The 21,225-nt window shown below is 51.3% G+C and overlaps 1 protein-coding gene across 1 annotated transcript in view; it reads right to left on the reverse strand.

Annotated features, from left to right (window-relative positions):
- Window positions 1-21,225, reverse strand: part of LOC129016364 (uncharacterized) — a 154,094-nt gene that overhangs the window by 110,057 nt on the left and 22,812 nt on the right. Inside the window, 8 exon segments of the mRNA XM_063654026.1 lie at window positions 2,243-2,437; window positions 4,149-4,273; window positions 5,601-5,759; window positions 8,588-8,732; window positions 10,519-10,671; window positions 11,300-11,485; window positions 17,444-17,609; window positions 18,716-18,819. Of these exon segments, the coding sequence (XP_063510096.1) occupies window positions 2,243-2,437; window positions 4,149-4,273; window positions 5,601-5,759; window positions 8,588-8,732; window positions 10,519-10,671; window positions 11,300-11,485; window positions 17,444-17,609; window positions 18,716-18,819 (1,233 nt within the window).

Here is a 21,225-nt window from a genome sequence, read left to right on the forward strand (position 1 = left end):
CTGTAATCCCAGCACTTTGGGAGGCTGAGGCAAGAGGATCACTTGAGGTCAGGACTTCAAGATCAGCCTGGGCAACACAGTGAGACCCCATCTCAACAAAAAGACAAAAAAACTTAGCCAGGTGTGGCAGTACTGCCTATAGTCCCAGCTACTCAGGAGGCTGAGGCTGGAAGATCACTTGAGCCCAGCAGGTCAAGGTTGCAGTGAGCTATGATCACACCACTGCACTCCAGCCTGCATGACAGAACCAGACCTCAACTCAAAAAAAAAAAAAAAAAAAAAAGAAAAAATCAACAACTTGTTTCTGGAATATAGAAAGAATTCTCAAAACTCAGTAATAAGAAAACAAGCCAACAAAATAAGATGAGCAACAGATTTGAATGTACATTTGACCAAAGAAGACGTACAATAGCAAATGAGCACGTGAAAAGATTATCAGTGCCATTAGTCATTAGGGAAATGCAAATTAAAGCCACGAGATACTACAACGCATTATTGGAATGGCTAAAATTAAAAAGTCTAACCATATCAAGTGTTGGTGAGGATGTGGAGAAACTGGAACTCTCACACACTGCTGGTGGGAATGCAAAAATAGTACAACCACTTGGGAGAATGGTTTAGCAGCTTTAGAAAAATTTAAACATACACCTACCATATGATCCAGCCACACCTACTAATTATTCAAGAAAAACAAAAGCATATGCCTAAAGACTTGTACACAAATATTCATAGCAGCTTTATTTTTAATAGCCAAACCCTGGAAACAACTCGAATGTCGATCAACAGGTGAATGGAGAAACAAACTGTGGTATATCTATACAATGGAATACCATTTAGCAATAAAAAGAAAGAAACTATGTTATAACCTATAGCATGGGTGAGTCTCAGAATAATTATGCTGAATAAAAGAAGCCAAACAAAAAAAGAGTACATGCTTTTTTTAAAAAAGGACATGTTGGCAAGTGCAGTGGCTCACACCTGTAATCCCAGCACTTGGGGAGGCCAAGGCAGGAGGACTGCTTGAGCCCAGGAGGTTGATACCAGCCTGGGCAACATAGTGAGACCCTGTCTCTACAACATTTTTTAAAAAAAAAACTAGATAGGCATGATGGCACATGCCTATAGTCCCAGCTACTCTGGAAGCTGAGGTGGAAGGATTGTTTGAGCCTGGGGGGCAAAGGTTGCAATGAGCCAAGATCATGCCACTGCACTCCAGCTTGGGTGACAGAGTGAGACCGTCTCCAAAAAAAAAAAAAAAAAAAAAGACATGTTGTGTGATCTACATAATATTCTAGAAAATGCAAACAAGTCTATGGTGACAGAAAGCCTCTCACTAGTTTCTGGGGACAGAGAAGAAGCAGGAGGAAGGGATTTTTTTTTTTTATTTTTGAGACAGAGTCTTGCTCTGTCGCCCAGGCTGGAGTGCAGTGGTGTGATTTCGGCTCACTGCAAGCTCCGCCTCCTGGGTTCACACCATTCTCCTGCCTCAGCCTCCCGAGCAGCTGGGACTACAGGCACCCACCACCACACCCAGCTAATTTTTTGTATTTTTAGTAGAGACGAGGTTTCACCACGTAAGCCAGGATGGTGTTGATCTCCTGACCTCGTGATCCGCCCGCCTCAGCCTCCCAAAGTGCTGGGATTACAGGCATGAGCCACCGCGCCCGGCCGGAGGAAGGGATTATCAAGGATCTGGAAGAGACTTTTGGGGATGATGGGTATGTTCATTAGCTTTATCATGGTGATGATCTCATGAGTGTGTACATGGGTGACAATGTATCAAATTGTACACCTTAACCGTGTACTAGTGTTCACCGTGTGTCAATTAGACCTCAACAAAGTTCCTTTTTAAAAAGTAGAACAAATTAATGCTGCCAGAAGTCGGAAGAGTGGTTATCCCTGGTAAAGGATGGGTATTAACAAGAACAGGAGGACAAAAGGGAGGCTGGGAGCTGAAGATGGTCTGGCTGCTGGTGACATGGGTGTGTTGAGGTGGTGGTCAGGCAGGCTGTACACTTACAACTTAGGGACTTTTCCATGCATAGGATCTATTTCAAGCAACAGTTTTTCCAAATAAAGCCAGCTACCAGTTGACTACCCAGATTTGAACCAGCCACTTAATTCTGTAAGGAGGAGGCAGAGTCAGAGTTCACAGACACCCAAGTCTCAGGTTCAAAAGTCCAAGCATGAAGCAGGGTGGGCCTGCCTGGGGGAGTACAGTCGGTGTTGCCACCTCCCTTACCTTCTGCTGTAGGTCTCTCATCCTTCTGTCTCTGTCTCCTGGACACTCGGGGCTGGCTGGCTGTGGTGCAGGCCCTGGTTCTGGCCCTGGGGGCTTCTCTGGCTCGGGCTCTCTCCCGGCTTCCTGACCCCAAAATGACTTCCTGCCAAACAGCCTGTGAGCAATTTCCTCAGCATTTTCCAGCCGGAGCCCAAGCTGGGAAGGGAAGCCAGGGGCTCAGGGAGAAACAATTCAGTCACAGGGATGATGATGAGCTGTTAGGCTGGGGATATGAATGGGGGACCCAGAAGGCTTGAGCAGGGTACTCCAGGCTCCCTGGTGTCCACCTGGGCTTAGGTTCAGGGACACAACCTTGGGAAATCCACCACTCTCTCTGTATCTGCTTGGTAGATGCCACACGGCAGAATTCTTGCCAATTCTTTAAGGCTTGGGTCAAATGTCATCACCTCTGGGAAGCCCTCCCTGAATTCCCATGTCACTCTCTTCCCACCTCCTCTGCCCCACACAATATACTCAGACTGGAATATGTGTCTTCCTCGAAAGACCCAGGATGAGGGCAAGGGCTCATGTATCAATCACTAGGCACCTGCACAACCTCCCCTGGAGGGGGGGGGTTCTCAAAATTTGATAGGTAAATAAACGGATCCTTCCTTCTGTCCCCACTGTCTTCATCTGCCCCTCCACGCACCCCTCTGTTCACCTATCCTTTCGTCCTTCCCATCCATCCATCCATCTGCCTCTCCACCTTCCATCTTTTCTTTCCTTTGTTCTATCCATCCTTAGTCCTATCCATCCATCTGCTTTTCCTTTCTTATAGACCACTCTCCTTCCATCTATTCATTCTTTCCTCCTTCTTTCCATCCAGACATCTCTGATAGCATTTTCAGAGAAGATAAGAGACCAGCCGTTGGCAATGACTGGTGAGTGGATGGATGGATAATAGATGGATGTGTGACTCAGAGGATGAAAGATGGATGAGTGGGAGAACAGATGAATAGATGGGTAGGTGAGACAGTAGACAGAGATGGATGGGAAATTACACGGCTGGATGGACACACAGATGGACAGATGGGAGGGTGGGTATGTCCATGGATGGGTAGGCGGGTGGAGAGATGAATAAGTGAATGGATGGATGGGTGGGTGGGTGGTTTGGTAAATGGATTGAGTGAATAGATGGATGGATGGAAGGATGGATGATAGGTGGGTAGATGGATGATGGGTGGGTAGATAGGTGGATGGATGATGGATGGGTAGATGGATGAATGATGGCTGGATAGATGATGGGTGGGTGGATGGATGGCGGGTGGGTGGGTCGGTGGGCGAATGAATGATGGGTGGGTGGGTGGGTGGATGGATGGATGGATGATGGGTGGGTGGGTGGGTAGTTGGATGAATGGATGATGGGTGGGTGGGTGGTTGGATGAATGGATGATGGGTGGGTGGCTGGTTGGATGAATGGATGATGGGTGAGTGGGTGGTTGGGTGAATGGATGATGGGTGGGTGGGTGATGAGTGGGTGGGTGGGTGGATGGATGATGGGTGGGTGGGTAGGTAGTTGGATGAATGGATGATGGGTGGGTGGATGAATGGATAATGGGTGGGTGTATGGACGAGATGAATGAGAGGGATGTGGGTGGATGGACGGATGGACAGATGAGCAGGTAAGTGGATAGATGGAAGCAGGAAGGGAGGAAGGGAGGGATGGAGGGATGGAGGGATGGAGGCATGTAGGTGAACTGATAGATGTATGGACATATCTATGGGCGGGTGGGTGACTAGATATTAGGGGAAGAGATTGAACAATAGAGGCAAGGGATGGATGGACAGACAGGTAAGTCACTGGGATATTTTTGGCCCGAAGTCTAGAAGAGGCCCTGCAGAGGCTACAGCAAGGCTCCCCTCTAACCTCCAGAAGGTTGAAGGCACGGCCCATGGTGTGGATGGTCAGGTTGACTGTGGCAGAACGGGGAAGAAAAGAGGCAGGAGAGAAGAGAAGGGTCCCCTCCAGGTTGGCTCCCAGGCTGCCAGACACTAGGAGTAAGAAAAAAACATCAGTACATTCCGTACACTCACAGAGTGGGGTCTGGCTATTACCACAGGGCCATACCCTGAGACAGGGCCAGACACATGGTGTGTCTTCCCACCCCTCCCTGGCCAGGATGGGAAACAGCCTTAAGCCTTTTCAAGAACAGAGGGAGTCCAGGACAGAGAGTCACACACACCCACTTCTGCTGACAGGCAGAGAGGAGGTGCCCAGAGCACCCAACCCCCAACTCCAGGCTTCCCAGAATGGCTGAGGTAGTTTTGGAGCCTTAGGTTGAAAGAGATCCCCTTTTTTATTTTCTGTTTAATTACAACAAAGAGGCAGTCTCAGTGCGGGGCTAATCTCTTAACACAGGAAAAAACACTTCTCACAATTCACAGCCCTCAACAAGCCACAGAATCCAGGAGAATTTAATAAAACAGTGTTTCGGCCAGGCACAGTGGCTCATGCCTGTAATCTCAGCTTTGGGAGGCCAAGGTAGGCAAATCACTTGAGGCCAGGGATTTGAGACCAGCCTGGCCAGCATGGTGAAACCCTATCTCTACTAATAAAAATACAAAAATTAGCCGGGCATTGTGGTGCGTGCCTGTAGTCCCAGCTACTCGGGAGGCTGACACAGAAGAATCACTTGAACCCTGGAGGCAGAGGTTGCGGTGAGACGAGATTGTGCAACTGTACTCCAGCCTGGGCAACAGGGCAAGAGTCCGTGTCAAAAAAATAAATAAATAAATAAATAAACTTCAGTGTTTCATTACCCGCCTCTGGGTGTACAGCACTTTTTAGGACTACCTTCTCTTTACAGAGAGTTAAGTTGACTTTCTATTAATGGTAGTGATAGATAATTTCCTTTTTAACATAAATATAAGGTACAAAGAGCCAATTTAGAGAAAAGATATAAGTATTCAGTTGAATGCCATAAAATAACTGATATGACTTCTGTCTTCCAAAAAAAGCAGCAGGTGCTATGGAAATATTGCAAATATATTTTTGAACAAGCAGCATGTAAGTTTTTTTTTTCATTTTTTTTTGTTTTGTTTTGTTTTGAGACTGGGTCTCACTCTGTCACCCACGCTGGAGTGCAGTGGTGCAATCATGACTCACTGCAGGCTCAACCTCCTGGGCTCAAGCAATCCTCCTGCCTCAGCCTCCCAAAGTGCTGGGATTACAGGTTTGAGCCACCACACCCAACTGGCATGTAAATATTTGACCACTTGACACAACGTGTAATCCACATGCTCTCAACCGCTGGAGCTCCAGGGTCCCCCAGCCTTTGTGGTCCCAGAGCAGGACAGGGGCTGCCCAGGATGGCCATACCTGATCGGAAGGTGGCATCAGAATAGGACGAGTGTTTCCACATTTCTGGGTGGAACTCCCGGCTGAGGATGTCCTTGGGGAGGGTGTCCCGGAGGGCCCGTTTCAGGGGGTCGTGCGTCTCCAGCAGCTGCAGGAGGTGACTCCACACAAAAGAACCCACTGGAATAGAGTCATGGGCAGCAGGGAGGGGCCGTGAGGAAATGGCCAGGAGCTGGCGCTGTCCAGAGAAAAGACTCTCCCGACCCCCATCCCAGTCCTGCAATTCCCACACACGGGGGCTTCTCAGGAGTCTGGCTACAGAGACCTACATCTTCTCTCAAGAAACAGCAGCCAACAAGTCGTGCCTGAACAGAACTTGGAAATCTAGCCCGTGTATGGAATTCTGACACACTTCCCAGAAGAGAAAGGAAGGTGTCATGGGCTCAAAAGTCAGACCTGAGTCTGAACCCAGTCCCAAAGCTCAAAAGCTGTGTGACCTCGGGGTGGTCCCTCTACCTCTCTGAGTCTCAGTTTCCTCATCAGTGAAAATGGGAAGTCAGACCTGATTTCAAATCCTAGTTCTACCATGTACCAGTGTGGCCTGAGATGGTCACTCCAGCTCTTGGAACCTTAGTTTTCTCATCTGAAAAAGGAACTAACAAAGTACCCTGCAGGGCTTTTTGGGAAGATCAGTTAAAAGCAGAGCCTGGACCTAAAAAGACTAAGCACATTTCAGGATCAACAAAAGGTGACGTGTGACCCATGAGGGTCCCTGGAGGAATAAAGATCAAATGAAAGCCTCATGGGACTGAGTCCAGTGGGGAATATTAGAGTCCTACAGGGAGCCCCCAACCCTCCCTGCATTGTCCCAGGCTCTTAGAAAGTCCAGTCAGGGGCTTCCGGAACAATCTATCACAGAATAGAGCAGAATGTGGGTTTTTAGGGGTAAGGTGCCCACTTATTCCCACTGGACAATACATCAGGTGGTACCCCAGGGCCACTGTGGAGGCTGAGCCCCTCAGCTGATCCCCTGAGAAGGGGTTTAGCACACATCACACCCCATGCCTGAAACTGCCAAGGCAGAGAGCTGTATCTTCCAATAGTGCCATCTCTTCAGAATGTAATTCAGCAACATCACATCAGACTTTTAAATGTACATACCCTTTACCATGGCAACTTATCTTCTGGGAAATTATCCTAAACTGAGATTAATTCAAGGGCCAAAGGTTGGTAGGTTTGTGGTTGTTGCTTCTAACGGCAAAAGACCAGAAACAGCCTAAAGGCCTATCAGTGGAGACTGGTAAAATGGGTTATAGCACAAACTTCTGGCGAAACAGCCACAGATGAGAGTCTATAAGAGCTATAGATGAGAGATGAGCTCCTAGACATGCTAAAGACAAACAGCAAGGAGCAGGCTGGACCCAGTGGCTCACCCCTGTCATCCCAAGCACTTTGGGAGGCTGAGGTGGACAGATCACCTGAGGTCAGGAGTTTGAGACCAGCCTGGCCCACATGGCAAAACCATCTCTACTAAAAGAATACAAAAATTAGCCAGGCATGGTGGTGCGCATCTGTAATCCTAGCTACTCAAGAGGCTGAGGCAGCGGAATTGCTTGAACCCAGGAGGCAGAGGTTGCAGTGAGCCACGACCGTGCCATTGCACTGCAGCCTGGGTGACAGAGTGAGACTCTGTCTCAAAAAAAAAAAAAAAAAAAAAAGGCCGGGCACAGTGGCTCATGCCTGTAATCCCAGCACTTTAGCACTTTGGGAAGCTGAGGTGGGCAGATCATGAGGTCAGGTGATCGAGATCATCCTGGCTAACATGGTGAAACCCTGTCTCTACTAAAAGAATACAAAAAATTAGCCAGGTGAGGTGGTGGGCGCCTGTAGTCCTAGCTATTTGGGAGGCTGAGGAAGGAGAATGGCATGAACCCGGGAGGCAGAGCTCGCAGTGAGCCGAGATCACACCACTGCACTCCAGGCTGGGCGACAGAGCGAGACTCTGTCTCAAAAAACAAAACAAAACAAAAAAGCCAAGAGCACAACAGCAAGTAGAACATGATCCTGAGATGCTATTGTTAAGGAGATACATGTGTATGTTTATCTATGTATTACAAGTTCTGATGTAATACACAGGAGAACTCTTCACAGTGTGTATCTTCAAGACACAGGAAAATATTGGGGGGAAGAGGAAGGAAGACTAATTTTCCATTTGTCCCTTGCCTATGCTTTAAAATTTTGACTATATAGCTACACTGCATTAATAATAATAGCAGTAGTGATAACAACATTAAAAGCAACAGTCACATATATGGCACTTACTATGCTTTCTAAATGTCTTTGTGTATTAACTCATTTTATGCTCGCAACACTCTGTGAGGGAGGTACTAGCATTATCCCAATTTTACAGGTACAGAAATGGAGGCTCACAAAGGTTTACTTACTTGTCTAAAGGCATACACGAAGGAAGAGGTGAAGCTGGGATTTCAACCTGGGCTCTCAGGCTCCAGGCTCTCACCCCACTGTGCATTATGGAAAATTTTTCAACAATCAGTTGAACTTATTTTTTTGAATTTACATCTTTGGGTTTAGCTGCCTGTATAAAGGGAACTGTCTCACTCTAGCAGGGATCTGAGATTTGCCGACACCATCCCTCTTCTATCTTAGGTCTCTCTAGGATACTGCGTCGTGATCTGGCCAGAGCTAAAAGAGGCCTCACTGATTCCCATCCCATTTTACAGATGACGGAACTGAGGACCAGAGAGGAGAAGCAACTTCTCCAAAGTCATCCAATGGCGGAATGGGGACTGGACTTGCTATGTGGGGAAGGGAAGAACACATAGCCCCTTATCTAGACAGTGTGGTAGAGAAACAGGGGAACAAGAAGACAGGAGGATACCAAAGGGGTGGAGGGAGAGGATGCTCTCAAACCCCCTGCACTCTTCAGGAGGTGCCCTCCCAGCCCCATCCCTGCTCACACCCCTCCCACACACATACCCATGGCTCACCCTGGGTGGAGAGCTCGCCTGCCTGGGTGCGCCGCACCTGGGCAAACACCTCCTCACTGGGGCATCTCATCAGGGCCAGGTAGGCATTGATACGGATCTCAGCATCCTCCTCCAGTGATTGGTACAGACGGGAGAGCACCGATTGCTGGCTTGGGCAGAAGGAAGGCCATCACCTGCCTCCACCCAGGAATATGATGTCCCTGGCTCCAGCAGGTGGACCTGCTGCCTAGCCCCAGTTGTCCTGATGTCCCTACTGCGGGAGGCTTCCCCGACACACACTCACCTGTGGTGCAGTTGTGGGAGGTAGCAGGGGGTTCACTGACCGTGCCTAATTCCCAGTCTCTACCAGCCTCAGCCTAGAGCCTCATCCATTCGCCAACAAATGGGCATGGCTACATTCCAATAAAACTATTTACAAAAACAGCATAATGTCTCGCTACACAGGAGGTCTTTAAATGTCTTGGCCTTCCTAAGCCCTTCCAAAGCAAGCCACCTCCCCACATTGTGACTCCCTCAGTACCTATTGGCTTCCTCCACAGCCAGCCAGCCACCCACCCACCCATCCATCCACCCACCCACCATCCATTCACCCATCCACCCACCCATCCATCCATGCAACAAATATTAACTAAGCAGCAACTATGCACCCAGCACTGTGCTAGGTGACAGCCATAAACAAGAGCAACCCAGCCCCTGTCCACCTGAAGCTGATATCCTAGAGCAGGGAGACAGTCAATGAGATTAGCATGTGAAATACATAAAAAGTTAGGTGATGGCCAGGTGCAGTAGCTCATGCCTGTAATCCCAGCACTTTTGGGAGGCAGAGCCAGGCGGATCACGAGGTCAGGAGATCGAGACCACCCTGGCTAACATGGTGAAACCCCGTCTCTATTAAAATTACAAAAAAATTAGCTGGGCATGGTGGCGGGCGCCTGTAGTCCCAGCTACTTGGGAGGCTGAGGCAGGAGAACGGCGTGAACCCAGGAGGCGGAGCTTGCAGTGAGCGGAGATGGCGACACTGCACTCCAGCCTGGGTGACAGAGCGAGACTCCGTCTCCAAAAAAAAAAAAAAAAAAAATAGTTAGGTGGTAATAAACCCTATGGAGGGAAAAATGAAATGGTGAAACAGGACCAGAGCCAGTGGGACCTGGGAGGTTCAATTTCAGGTGAAATTGTCAAGGGAGACCTCACATTGAAAGTGCCTTTTAAGCTAAGACGTACAGGACATGAAAAAGAAAGGCCTGGGGACATCTGGGGGAAAAGTGTACCAGGAAAGAGGACAGCATGTGCAAAGTGCCTGGGGCAAGAGAGGGTCACAAGTCTTTGAGGAAGAACAGAAAGGGCAATGTGCTGGGGAGGAGGGATGGGAGGTGACAGGAACAGGTGAGGCCCAGAGGTCAGATCCCTCAGGGCCTGGGAGGTCAATGAAGGGACTGTGACTTTGACTCTGAGTAAGAAGGGAGGTACTGGTCCAGGGATTAGCAAACTTTTTCTGTAAAGGGACAGAGAACTCTTTTAGACTCTGCAGGCCATGCGGTCCCTTGCAATGACTTGACTCTGCAGGTGGAGCAGGAAAGCAGCCATAGACAGCACATAAGTGAGTGGGCATGGCTGTGTTTCAATAAAACTTTATTGAGAAAAACAGACAAAGGGCCAGGTAGTGGCCCATGGCCCGTAGTCTGCCAAACCCTGTACTAGAGGGGGCACAGATGGCACCGGTAATCATATGGTTGTGTTTTTGATAAATAATCTGTTTCCCACACCACACACAGGCTTAGACCTGGATATCTGTTCACACTAGCACCCAGCCCAAAGTAGGTGCTCATTAAATACATGATGAATGAACAATTGAAGAAGTGAATTAGCAAACTGTGGTTCGAGATCCACCACCACCCAACCCCAACCCAGTGAAACAGCACACAAGGGCTCACGTCTGCAGAGCAGGGGACCCTTCGGAAGGCCTGGATGGCCTCCAGCCGGATCTCGGGGGCGCTGCTTCTCAGAGATGCACAGGTACTCAGTGTGGGGGTGAGAGCCATGGCTGCCAAGCCCGCATTGCCGATTGCCTTCAGCACAAGCTGGAGCTAAATCGAGATGGAGGCAGGACCATGAGGGGCAGTGGCGTGGGGAGGGCAGTGGCGTGGGGAGGGCAGTGGCGTGGGGAGGGGCAGTGGCATGGGGGGAGGGGCAGTGGCGTGGGGGAGGGGCAGTGGCGTGGGGGAGGGGCAGTGGCGTGGGAAGGGGCAGTGGCGTGGGCAGGGGCAGTGGCGTGGGGGAGGGGCAGTGGCGTGGGACGGGCAGTGGTGTGGGGGGGCAGTGGTGTGGGGGGTGCCTGTGAAGGGCATTTACCCACCTTCTCGGGGTGGGGGCCAATTTCTGTCCCCAGCCACTGCTCCAGACCCCTCGGGCCAGCCCTGGCGCCTTCCTGGGCATCTCAGCCCATTCCCCCTTCCCCCCTTCACCCCATCCCCACTCAGTGGCGTTGGGGGGGCAGTGGTGTGGGGGGGGGCAGTTGTATAGAAGGGGCAGTGGTGTGGGGGGGGCAGTCAGGAGGGTGAAGGGATGGGTTGAAGGGGGAAGGGGGAATGAAGGATAGGAGGAAGGGGGAAAGGGGGTAACCCACCCCCACCCTCTCTACCTGGAGCTTGCCTGATTGGCTTGGGCCCCACTGGGGGCACTGAAGCTGGTACTCAGGACACTGGATGTCCTCACCTTGTCATCATCCGAGGGCTCCTGGATGGTACAGTTCTCACCTAAGGCATCTCCCAGGATCCTCACTAGGGAGCCGACTCCAGGCAGCTGCCCGCAGGGCTCATCCAGAGAAGCACAGAGGTTGTGCACCAGGGCTGAGATGCCCAGGAAGGCACCAGGGCTGGCCCGCGGGGTCTGGAGCAGTGGCTGGGGACAGAAATTGGCCCCCACCCGAGGTGGTGGGTAAATGCCCTTCACAGGCCTCACCCTGGCCACACACCGACTCACCTGGGGCACTTCATAATACAGAGCTGAGTCCCCCAGAGTCTGAACAAATTGCTCTGTTCAGGGAACATTTTAAAAGCACCCCAGAGGCCAGACATGGTGGCTCATGCCTGTAATCCCAGCACTTTGGGAGGCCAAGGCAGGTGGATCACCTGAGGTCAGGAGTTGGAGACCAGCCTGGCCAACATGGCAAAACCCCGTCCATACTAAAAATACAAAAATTAGCCGAGCATGGTGGTGTGTGCCTGTAATCCCAGCTACTTGGGAGGCTAAGGCACAAGAATCCCTTGAATCCAGGAAGCAGAGACTGCAGTGAGTTGAGATCACACCACTGCACTGCAGCCTGGGTGGCAGAGCGAGACTCTGTCTCAAAAAAAAAAAAAGAAAAGAAAAAAGGCACTCCATGTAGCCCACCACTCAGACGCCCAGCTATCCTCACGCCAGGGCTTCAGTGAAAGGAAGGCAAACAGGAGGGGGTTCAGGACAGAGCTTCTCCCCGCCCCAGGCACCTCGGAGAAATCAGACCAACAAATCTTTTTTTTTTTTAAGATGGAGTCTTGCTCTCTCATCCAGCCTGGAGTGCAGTGGTCCCATCTAGGCTCACTGCAACCTCCGCCTCCCAGGTTCACATGATTCCCCTGCCTCAGCCTCCCACGTAGCTGAGATTACAGACACGTGCCACCACGCTTGGCTCATTTTTGTATTTTTAGTAAAGCCGAGTTTCACCATGTTGGCCAGGCTGGTGGTGAACTCCTAACCTCAAGTGATCTGCCCGCCTCGGTCTCCCAAAGTGCTGGGATTACAGGCATTAGCCACCATGCCCGGTCTAGACCAACAAATCTTAATAAACAAACCATGTTCACTACAAGCCAGACTGCTGATAACATGTCACACACATTGCCTTTCTTATCATTCCCATTTTGCAGATGAGGAAGCTGAGACACAGAAAGGGTAAGGAACTTGCCTCAGGTAGCCCAGCTGTAAATAGAACTGAGATTTAACCCAGGAGGGTCTGGCTCCCAGGCCAGGCATGATCCCAACACTCACTGCTTCTCAAAATGCAAATTCTGGACTCACTCTAAAATCCAGCCCTGGGGCACTGGGGCACTGGGTGTGAACAGGGGTTTCTGTGCTAGACCCACGCCACTCCAGAACAGGGACTGCTTGGCAGCTGTGGGGATATAAAATCTCTGCCTAGCTCTGTCCCTTTTTTTTTTCCTTGAGATGGAGTCTTGCTCTTGTCACCTAGGCTGGAGTCCAGTGGCACAATCTCAGCTCACTGCAACCTCCGACTCCTGGGATCAAGTGATTCTCCTGCCTCAGCTTCCTGAGTAGCTGGGATTACAGATGTGAGCCACCATGCCTGGCTAGTTTTTGTATTTTTAGCAGAGATGGCGTTTCACCATATTGGCCAGGCTGGTCTCGAACTCCTGACCTCAGGTGATCTGCCCACCTCAGCCTCCCAAAGTGCTGGGATTACAGGAGTGAGCCATCACGCCCAACCTGCCCAGCTCTGTTCTTTCTTTGGATTCGTGACTCTTCACCAGATCTGTATTACTATGCTAGGATGTGAGCACACTGTGTGAAGGTGTGAACATGAGCATCTGTGTGTGTGCATATTGGTGTGTGCTGTAGAATCCTAGTGCTTGTGGGTGTGTACGTTCCCATGTGGGTGTGCAGGTGTCTCAGTGCACTCGAGTACCCTAGTATGCATGTATTTCCTGGTGGATACCTGTCCACACGTGTTCCCATGTGGGCATCTCGTGTGTCCCAGTGGGTGTGTGCATGTGCCTATGCGTCCAGGTGCGTGTGTGTGTACTGTGTGTCCCTTGTGTGCCCACGCACAGCCCAGTGTATCTGGGTGTGCCTCTGCATGTGTCCAGGTATGGGTGGCTGTCTCCACATGTCCCACTGTGTGAGTGTCCTACTGCGTGTATGTGCATGTCGTGCCATGTCTTCACATGTGCATACACTGTGGTGTATATCTGCGTCTCCAGGTATGTGAGTCTTGGCGTGTATGCCTCAATGTGTCTGTGTGTGTGTGCGTGTGTGTGTGTCTTGACAGGTCTACGGTGTGGGTGTGTGTCCCTGCATTTCCCCATGTGGGTGTCCTGGGAAAGCCTGCCTCAGTGTGAGCCTGCATCAGTGTGTGTAGGTCTGTGTGTGTACACATGATCCAGCATGTGTGTGCATATCCCTGTGTGTTTGTGTGTCCCTGTGCCTTGGTGTGAGCCTGTGTCAGTGTACGTGCGGGTCTGTGCATGTACACGTGATCCAGTGTGCGTGTGCACGTCCCAGTGCAATGGGTGCCTGCTTCAGTGTGTGTGGGTTGTGTCCCACGTGTGTACACGTGCACTCAGGATGCATGTCTGTGGGTCTTGGCGTGTGCATCTCACTGCATGTTTTCTTTGTGAAAGGACAGGGGTGTGTGGAGCCTGGAAAAAGCACATTCAATGTTTTCCTGTATTTGAGCAAAGTAAACAAAACTGTCTGTTTTGTTAATACAGAGCAGGGCAAGCGGGCTTGGCCGGGCGGGCAGGGGTTATAAAAAGACTAAGAAGCTCTCCGACACATGGGAGGGGCCGCCTGCTGGAGGTTCCCGCCTCTGACTACTGTGTCCAAGAAAGGCGGCGGGGGCACAGACAGGGCAGGCTCGGGCCTGTCCCAGACCAAAGCTGGAGCCAGAAGCCTGGTCACGGCCTGCAGGACTGTGGGGCAGGCTGGTGCCACTTGGCTGGCAGAGAGCCCAGATCTGTGAGCCACTTCCGGTGGCCCCGCCAGGACAACTGGGCCAGCATGAGGCCTGGGTGCTGAGCAATCCAGACAGTAATGATCCAGTGGGTTCTGTGTACGGCTGCCCGGGGGATGCGCCCAGAAGGGCCAGCCTTCCCCGTTTTCACAAAAATCAGAAACCACATCGCAAAGAGAAGAACAAAGAATTTTGAAAGAAAAATAAATTGAAAAAAAAAAAAGGGAGGAGAAAAAAAATCTTAATGCAAAACTCTCTAACGAAGGCTTACTTACACTTCAGTTAAAAGTCTATTTAAAATATTCACTTTTTCATTTTTAAAGATGGAAAAATAAAATTATTCTCAAACCTGGAACCCTTATTAAGCTGATTTCACTTTTCCAACATGATTCTAAAGCTCAGTCATCATGCTCAAACCAACCCTCCCTGAAAAGGTAAGAAAACAGAACTGGGAGAAGACAAGACAGGAAGCGTTAGGACCGGGGGGAGATCAAACGCCAGCTAGAAAGCATCAAGAAGCTGCACTTCATCAACATGAAGAACTTTTGTTCATCGAAAGACACCATTAAGAAGGCTGGGCGCAGTGGCTCATGCCTGTAATCCCAGCACTTTGGGAGGCCGAGGCAGGCAAATCACATGAGCTCAGGAGTTCGAGATCAGCCTGGCCAACATGGTGAAACCCCATTTCAACTAAAAATTCAAAAAAATTAGCTGGGCCTGGTGGTGTGCATCATAATCCCAGTTACTCAGGAGGCTGAGGCACGAGAATCACTTGAACCCGGGAGGCGGAGGTTGCAGTGAGCCGAGATTGTGCCACTGCACTCCAGCCTGGGCAACAGAGCGAGACTCAGTCTCAAAAAATAATAATCATTAAATAAATAAATAAATAAAATTATTCTAAAATAAAAAGTTCATTAAAATACTCTCTCCCTGCTTGCCCCTCACTCCCCACCCCCCTCCTCTCCCCAGGCTTCACGAAGCCAGTGCATTCCCAGAACCTGCCAGGGCTCATGCAGGGCCTTGCTGACTCAATGACAGAACAAGAAAATACGGCCCAGAGAGGCATGAGCTCTGGCCTGCATATGGAACATCGCATGTTAGGCAGGTAGAGGAAGCTTCTGGGCTCCACGAGCCGATGGATGCCACCTGCTTGGCTCAGTGCTGTGTCCCAGACTAATGGCAACAACCACTTCCCTCCGCACACACCAAGCAATTCACCTGGTCTGCAAGGTCACTCTACAATATAGTCCCATTGTCCAGACGGGGAAAATTGAGGCCTGGGAAAGTAAAGTGCCTTGCCCAAGGTCCTGCTGGTGAGGAATGGGACTGGGATCTGAAATGAGGAAGTCCAGATGGGTTTGTGCTCTTAGTTACTGCACATGAATCAAACATATGTACAAATAAACGAGTGAAGGGAGGAAGGAGGGGAGGGGGGGAAGAAAGGAGGGGAGGGGGGGAAGGGAAGAAGACGGGAGGGGGGAAGGGAGGAAGAGGGGAGGGGGGAAGGGAGGCGGGGAAGGGAAGGGAGGCGGTGGGGGGGAAGGGAGGCAGAGCGGGGGAAGGGAGGCAGAGGGGAGGGGCAGAAGGGAGGCGTTGGGGAAGGGAGGCAGAGGGGAGGGGGGAAGGGAGGAAGAGGGGAGCGGGGGAAGGGAGGAAGAGGGGAATGGGGGAAGGGGAAGGGGAAGGGGACAGACATTTCCAGGGAGATGGGCTAAGCCCAGGGCAGGTCTTGGGTGGTTCTGGCGTCCCTGGTGGCCAGCGTGTCACCTGCTAGGCTGTGAACTGTGGGTGATGCCTCTTGGGACCCAATCTGGGCCTGGCTCTGAGTCAGTGCCTGATTCTTGTCTGCTGAGCAGAGCCAACAATGCAGTCTGCCTGGAACAGCCCCACCTCAAACCCTGGGGTCAGGGGCCAGAAGGCAAGGGCTCCCTATATTCCACCTGGAGGGACAGCCAGGGCTGGACAAGCTCCAGGGGCTCTCAGATCCTGGTAGGGTCCATTCAACCAATGCAGGGGTCTCTGATGCCCCCAGGGACCCCAGCTGCCCGGCACCAGCTGTGTCTTCACTCCCACTCCCTACCGATGCCATCTGACTTGGCACTCACTATTAGCCGGGACAAGATGGGGAGTGACAGGTGACACCCCCCGCCCAGGAAAGTGAGGACACACCCCAAGGTCTCAGGTCAGAATTGAGGTGAAGGGCAGAGCAGCTGCAATCCCTTGGGCAAGCTGCACTACCTCTTTGGGCCTCGGTTTTCTCACCTGCAAAATGGGGTTGATAAGAGCACCTACTTCATAGAGACACCTCAAGGGTTAAATGAGACCTCCACATATTGGTAGAAATTATAGACCTCATCTCACACAGATTTCCTAATCTCCAGACTCATTAAATATGTGTGTTTATAAATATAATAGCTCTGATTTCAAGTGCTCAGATTTCGTGCCAGACACCAGGAGAACCACTTCACACACAGCATTTCATTCCTCACTATAAGCCCAGGATAGAGGTACCACTTCCATCCTCCTTTTAGAGATCAGAAAACAGTCGGGTGTGGTGGCTCACACCTGTAATCCCAGCACTGTGGGAGGCTGAGGCAGCTGGATCACTTGAGGTCAGGAGTTTGAGACCAGCCTGGCCAACATGGCGAAACCCCATCTCAACTAAAAAGAAAATACAAAACTTAGCCGGGTGTGGTGGTGCATTCCTGTAGTCCCAGCTACTTGGGAGGCTGAGGCAGAAGAATTGCTTGAACCCAGGAGGTGGAGGTTGCAGTGAGCTGAGATCGCACCACTGCACTCCAGCTTGGGTGACAGAGCAAGACTCCGTCTCAAATAATAATAATAATAATAATAATAATAATAATAATCAGAAAAGAGGCTCAGGAAGGTTAAATCACTTGCCTGGGATCACACAAGTGGGAGACACATTGCTGACCCTTGAACCCGGAATTCTCTGATACCAAAGGTTCCCTTGAACCTGCCACAGAAGCCCAGGAGGATGGGTGGTCTGGCCCCCTCTGCTGATCCTATGAGGGCTGGCACAAAAGAACTGATCACCTCCACTGCATCTAACCAGCAGCCAAGCCATGGAGGGAGGACACCGGGGCCCCGGGTGGGGTGCAGGGACTCACCAGCAGCATATGGACCATAGCATCTGTGGGCTGTGGGAGGAAGGCCAGTGATGAGAGCCATGCCTCCACCTCGTCTGCCTCCACCTCTGCTGATTCGATGAGTTCCTTCATGAGGCCCACACAGTGCTCTGTCCCACAGGAAGGCAGGGCATCCAACAATGGCTGCCTGAGATCATCAAGGAGATCCACACGTGCTGAGTGCCTGCAAAGCTCATCTCACCGAAGTCACCCAGGGGTAAACTGAGGCTCAGAGAGGTACGGTGCAGACATGCCCACCCTCACACCTTGGGAGGGGCTGACCCAGGTCTGGGACCCCACAGCCTGGCTGAGGCCCGTGCTCTTAGCACAGCAGCACCCAGCCCAGACCCTGGCAGCTCTACCCACCCAAGAAATACTGGTTTGGGAACACACAAGTCCGCACCCAGTGCTCTGCTGAAACCCACCCAAGCAAATGTCACCGAGTAGGGGTAAAAATCCCTAGCGGAACAGGAACCAGCAATCAGCAAACAGTCTCTAATTTAAACCTCGAATACTCAGCACAACATCAGGACATTTATTTTTTCTTTTTTTGTGAGACAGGGTCTCACTCTGTCACCCAGGCTGCAGTGCAGTGGTGCGATCACACCTCACTGTAGCCTCCACCTCCTGGGCTCAGGTGATCCTCCCACTCAGTCTCCCAAGTAGCTGGGACCACAGGTGTTCGCTACCACGTCGAGCTAACTTTTAAATTTTTTGTAGAGATGGGGGCATTGCTATGTTGCCCAGGCTGGTCTCAAACTCCTAAGCATAGCCCTAAGCTGACTGAGTTAGTGCCTCAGAGACTCCCCTCTGAGACTGGGAGTCACTTTACCCACCTTACCAGCCCCAGATCAGCAAGGTCTAGGTGGTGGAGTGCCAGCCCTGCCCAGCACCCCGCAGCCCAGACTCTCCACGCCCCCGGCAGGAGGGTACCCTAGGTGCATTGGAATGCTAATTCCAGCAAGAGGGTCCTGTCTGGGGAAGGGAACAATGGCTGTCTTTATTCACCAGCCCCTTCAGCTTCTGGTCTCAGGCGGGATCGAGCTTGGGCCCCGTGGGAACCTCCAGCCTCCCCACTTAATCTCCTTCTTGGCACACAGTCTCGGACTGAAGGACAAGTCAGTGTCACGGGGACGGGATGAGGCATCAGCATCCATCCCTCACTGGGAACCCAGGACAGCACGAAGACTCCCTTAACCCAGGGATGCCCCTAGCCAGCTCCTAGTCCATCCCCCACCCGGAGAGGGACCTTACCCATTGTCTCGGCATTTGAAGGAAGAATGTCGCCACAGTTCCATCAGCTCACCCCCAGAAAGGCCCTGGAGCTGGGACACCAGTGTCAGGAACAAGTCCATGGCCTGGGATTCAGAGGGGGCAGCATGAGACACCCAGAAGTGCGGGGGATCCCTGAAGGTCACCTCACCCGTCTCCTGCCTGCAAGCACAACCGTGGGGAAAGTGGGAAGGACCTGCCACCTTCTCCCAAGGTGTCCTGAGACCCAGTGAGATGAAGCTCCAGGTCTGGCTTCTCCCTCCCTGCACCCCCAGCCCCTACAAGCACACAGGCTGGCTCATTTTTCTCTAATTTAGCAGGTATTTATTGAGCACCTACTATGTGCCTTGCATTGCATTCAGGATATGGCAGTGAAAGAACAGGCATAGTGTCTGAATCTGTGGCATCTAATAAAAGCCCAATAAATGTTCACTATGATTGTAATATAATCATTCTAATGAGTCTTAGCATATTTCAAATATTTAGTGAGGTGGCAATCTTTTCCTATATAATATATATACTCTTTTTTTTTTTTTTTTTTTTTTTGATACAGAGTCTCACTCTGTTGCCCAGGCTAGAGTACAGTGGTGCAATCTCAGCTCACTGCAACCTCCACCTCCTGGGTTCAAGCGATTCTCCTGCCTCAGCCTCCTGAGTAGCTGGGATTACAGGCACCTGTGACCACGTCTGGCTTATTTTTTGTATTTTTATTAGAGACGAGGTTTCACCGTGTTAGCCAGGATGGTCTCAATCTCCTGACCTTGTGATCTGCCCGCCTCGGCCTCCTAAAGTGCTGGGATTACAGGCATGAGCCACCACACCTGGACTTTTTTTTTTTTTTTTTTTTTTTTTTAAAGAGACAGGGTCTCCCTCTGTCTGCCGGGATGGAGTGCTGCAGCACAGTCACTTCTCACTGCAGCCTCAACCTCCTGGGCTCAAGCGATCCTCCTACCTCAGCCTCCCGTGTAGCTGGGAACACTGGTGTGCATCACCACGCTCGGCTAATTTTTTTGTATTTTTCATAGAGATGAGGTCTCACCATGTTGCCCAGGCTGGTCTCAAACTTCTGGGCTCAAGTGATCCTCCCACCTCGGCCTCCCCAAGTGCTGGGATTACAGGTGTGAGCCATCGTACCCACTCTTTTCCAATATTTCTAATAAAAAAATTGTTTTATACAATTATTCACAGTGATGGCTAATAAAGGGCATTATAGGGGATGCAGAGGGCCCAGAACTCACAAGAAATAAAGGACTCTACTCAGAGAACAGCCCCTGTGCTTAGGAGATGTTTAGTTTGGAAAACCTTCCGTCCTGGTACCCATGTCGTCTCAGGCTCCCTGCATTGGCCTGAACCCAACACCACAGAAAGAGCAAAAAGTAGGAGCCAAGCCAAGCCAGGTCCCAGCTTCCTGCAGAGAAGCCCCCATACTTCCCCCAGGCTTGGCCAGGGCCAGGCCTGAATCCCCCACCCACCCAGGGGTCCTCCGAGGCTGGGACCTGCTTCCCTGACCCTGGGCCTCCCTGCCGTGTGTGGCTGTGACAGAATCCCTGCACACGCAGCTCGATCTCAGCAAGACGCAGCCTGCAAAACAGGCCCTCACTGGTCACTCGGCCCACCTGCCAACGTGTCTGCCCACCAGAGTCCCGGCAGCCTTCCCAGAATGTGCCTTCTGTGGGCAGAGCCAGTGGCAACGCTCAGCTCTATCTTTTCTTCCTCCGGCAGGACCCACGAGCCAGCCCCCTGCTGCAGGCTAACTGCCACCATCGCAGCTGGCCCTGACCACTGGTAGCCTAAAAGACTCTATTGCCCAGTTTGGGGTGGCTATCCAAAAAATTTCAGTTCCAGGCCTGCTTCCTTCCTTCCTAATGGGCTCGGCCACATTTCCCTCTGGCTGGTGGCTGTGTTTCCCCGACTGCCCTTGGCACCCTGGGTTCAGAACACGTGTGCAGACGGGCACCTGGGGATGGTGCCTGCCCAGGACCACTCCTCCTGCTCTGGGTAAGCCTCTGACCACAAGTGTTACCCTGAGAATAGGCCTTTCAGATCCAGGCACGAAAGGAGGGATCATCAGTGGCTCATCCTGGTTTTCCTCCACTGGAGGAAAAAGAAATTCAAAAGGAGAAAAGAGGCCAGATCTAGGCAGGCTACGGATGGAGGCAAAGGGTCCAAGTCTCCTGCCTAGAAATCAAGTCCGGGGCCTGGCGCAGTAGTTCACGCTTATAATCCCAGCACTTCGGGAGGCCAAGCCGGGTGGCTCACTGGAAGTCAGGAGTTTGAGGCCAGCATGGCCAATATGGTGAAACTCTGTCTCTACTAAAAATACAAAAATTAGCCAGGCGTGGTGTTGCATGCCTGTAATCCCAGCTATTCAGGAGGCTGAGGCAAGAGATCACTTGAACCAGGAGGTGGAGTTTGCAGTGAGCCGAGATCACACCACTGCACTCTCCAGCCTGAGCAAACAGAGCGAGATTCCGTCTCAAGAGAAAAAAAAA

This window comes from Pongo pygmaeus, chromosome 18 (assembly GCF_028885625.2).
Source record: "Pongo pygmaeus isolate AG05252 chromosome 18, NHGRI_mPonPyg2-v2.0_pri, whole genome shotgun sequence".
In the NCBI taxonomy this organism is placed as follows: Eukaryota; Metazoa; Chordata; class Mammalia; order Primates; family Hominidae; genus Pongo; species Pongo pygmaeus.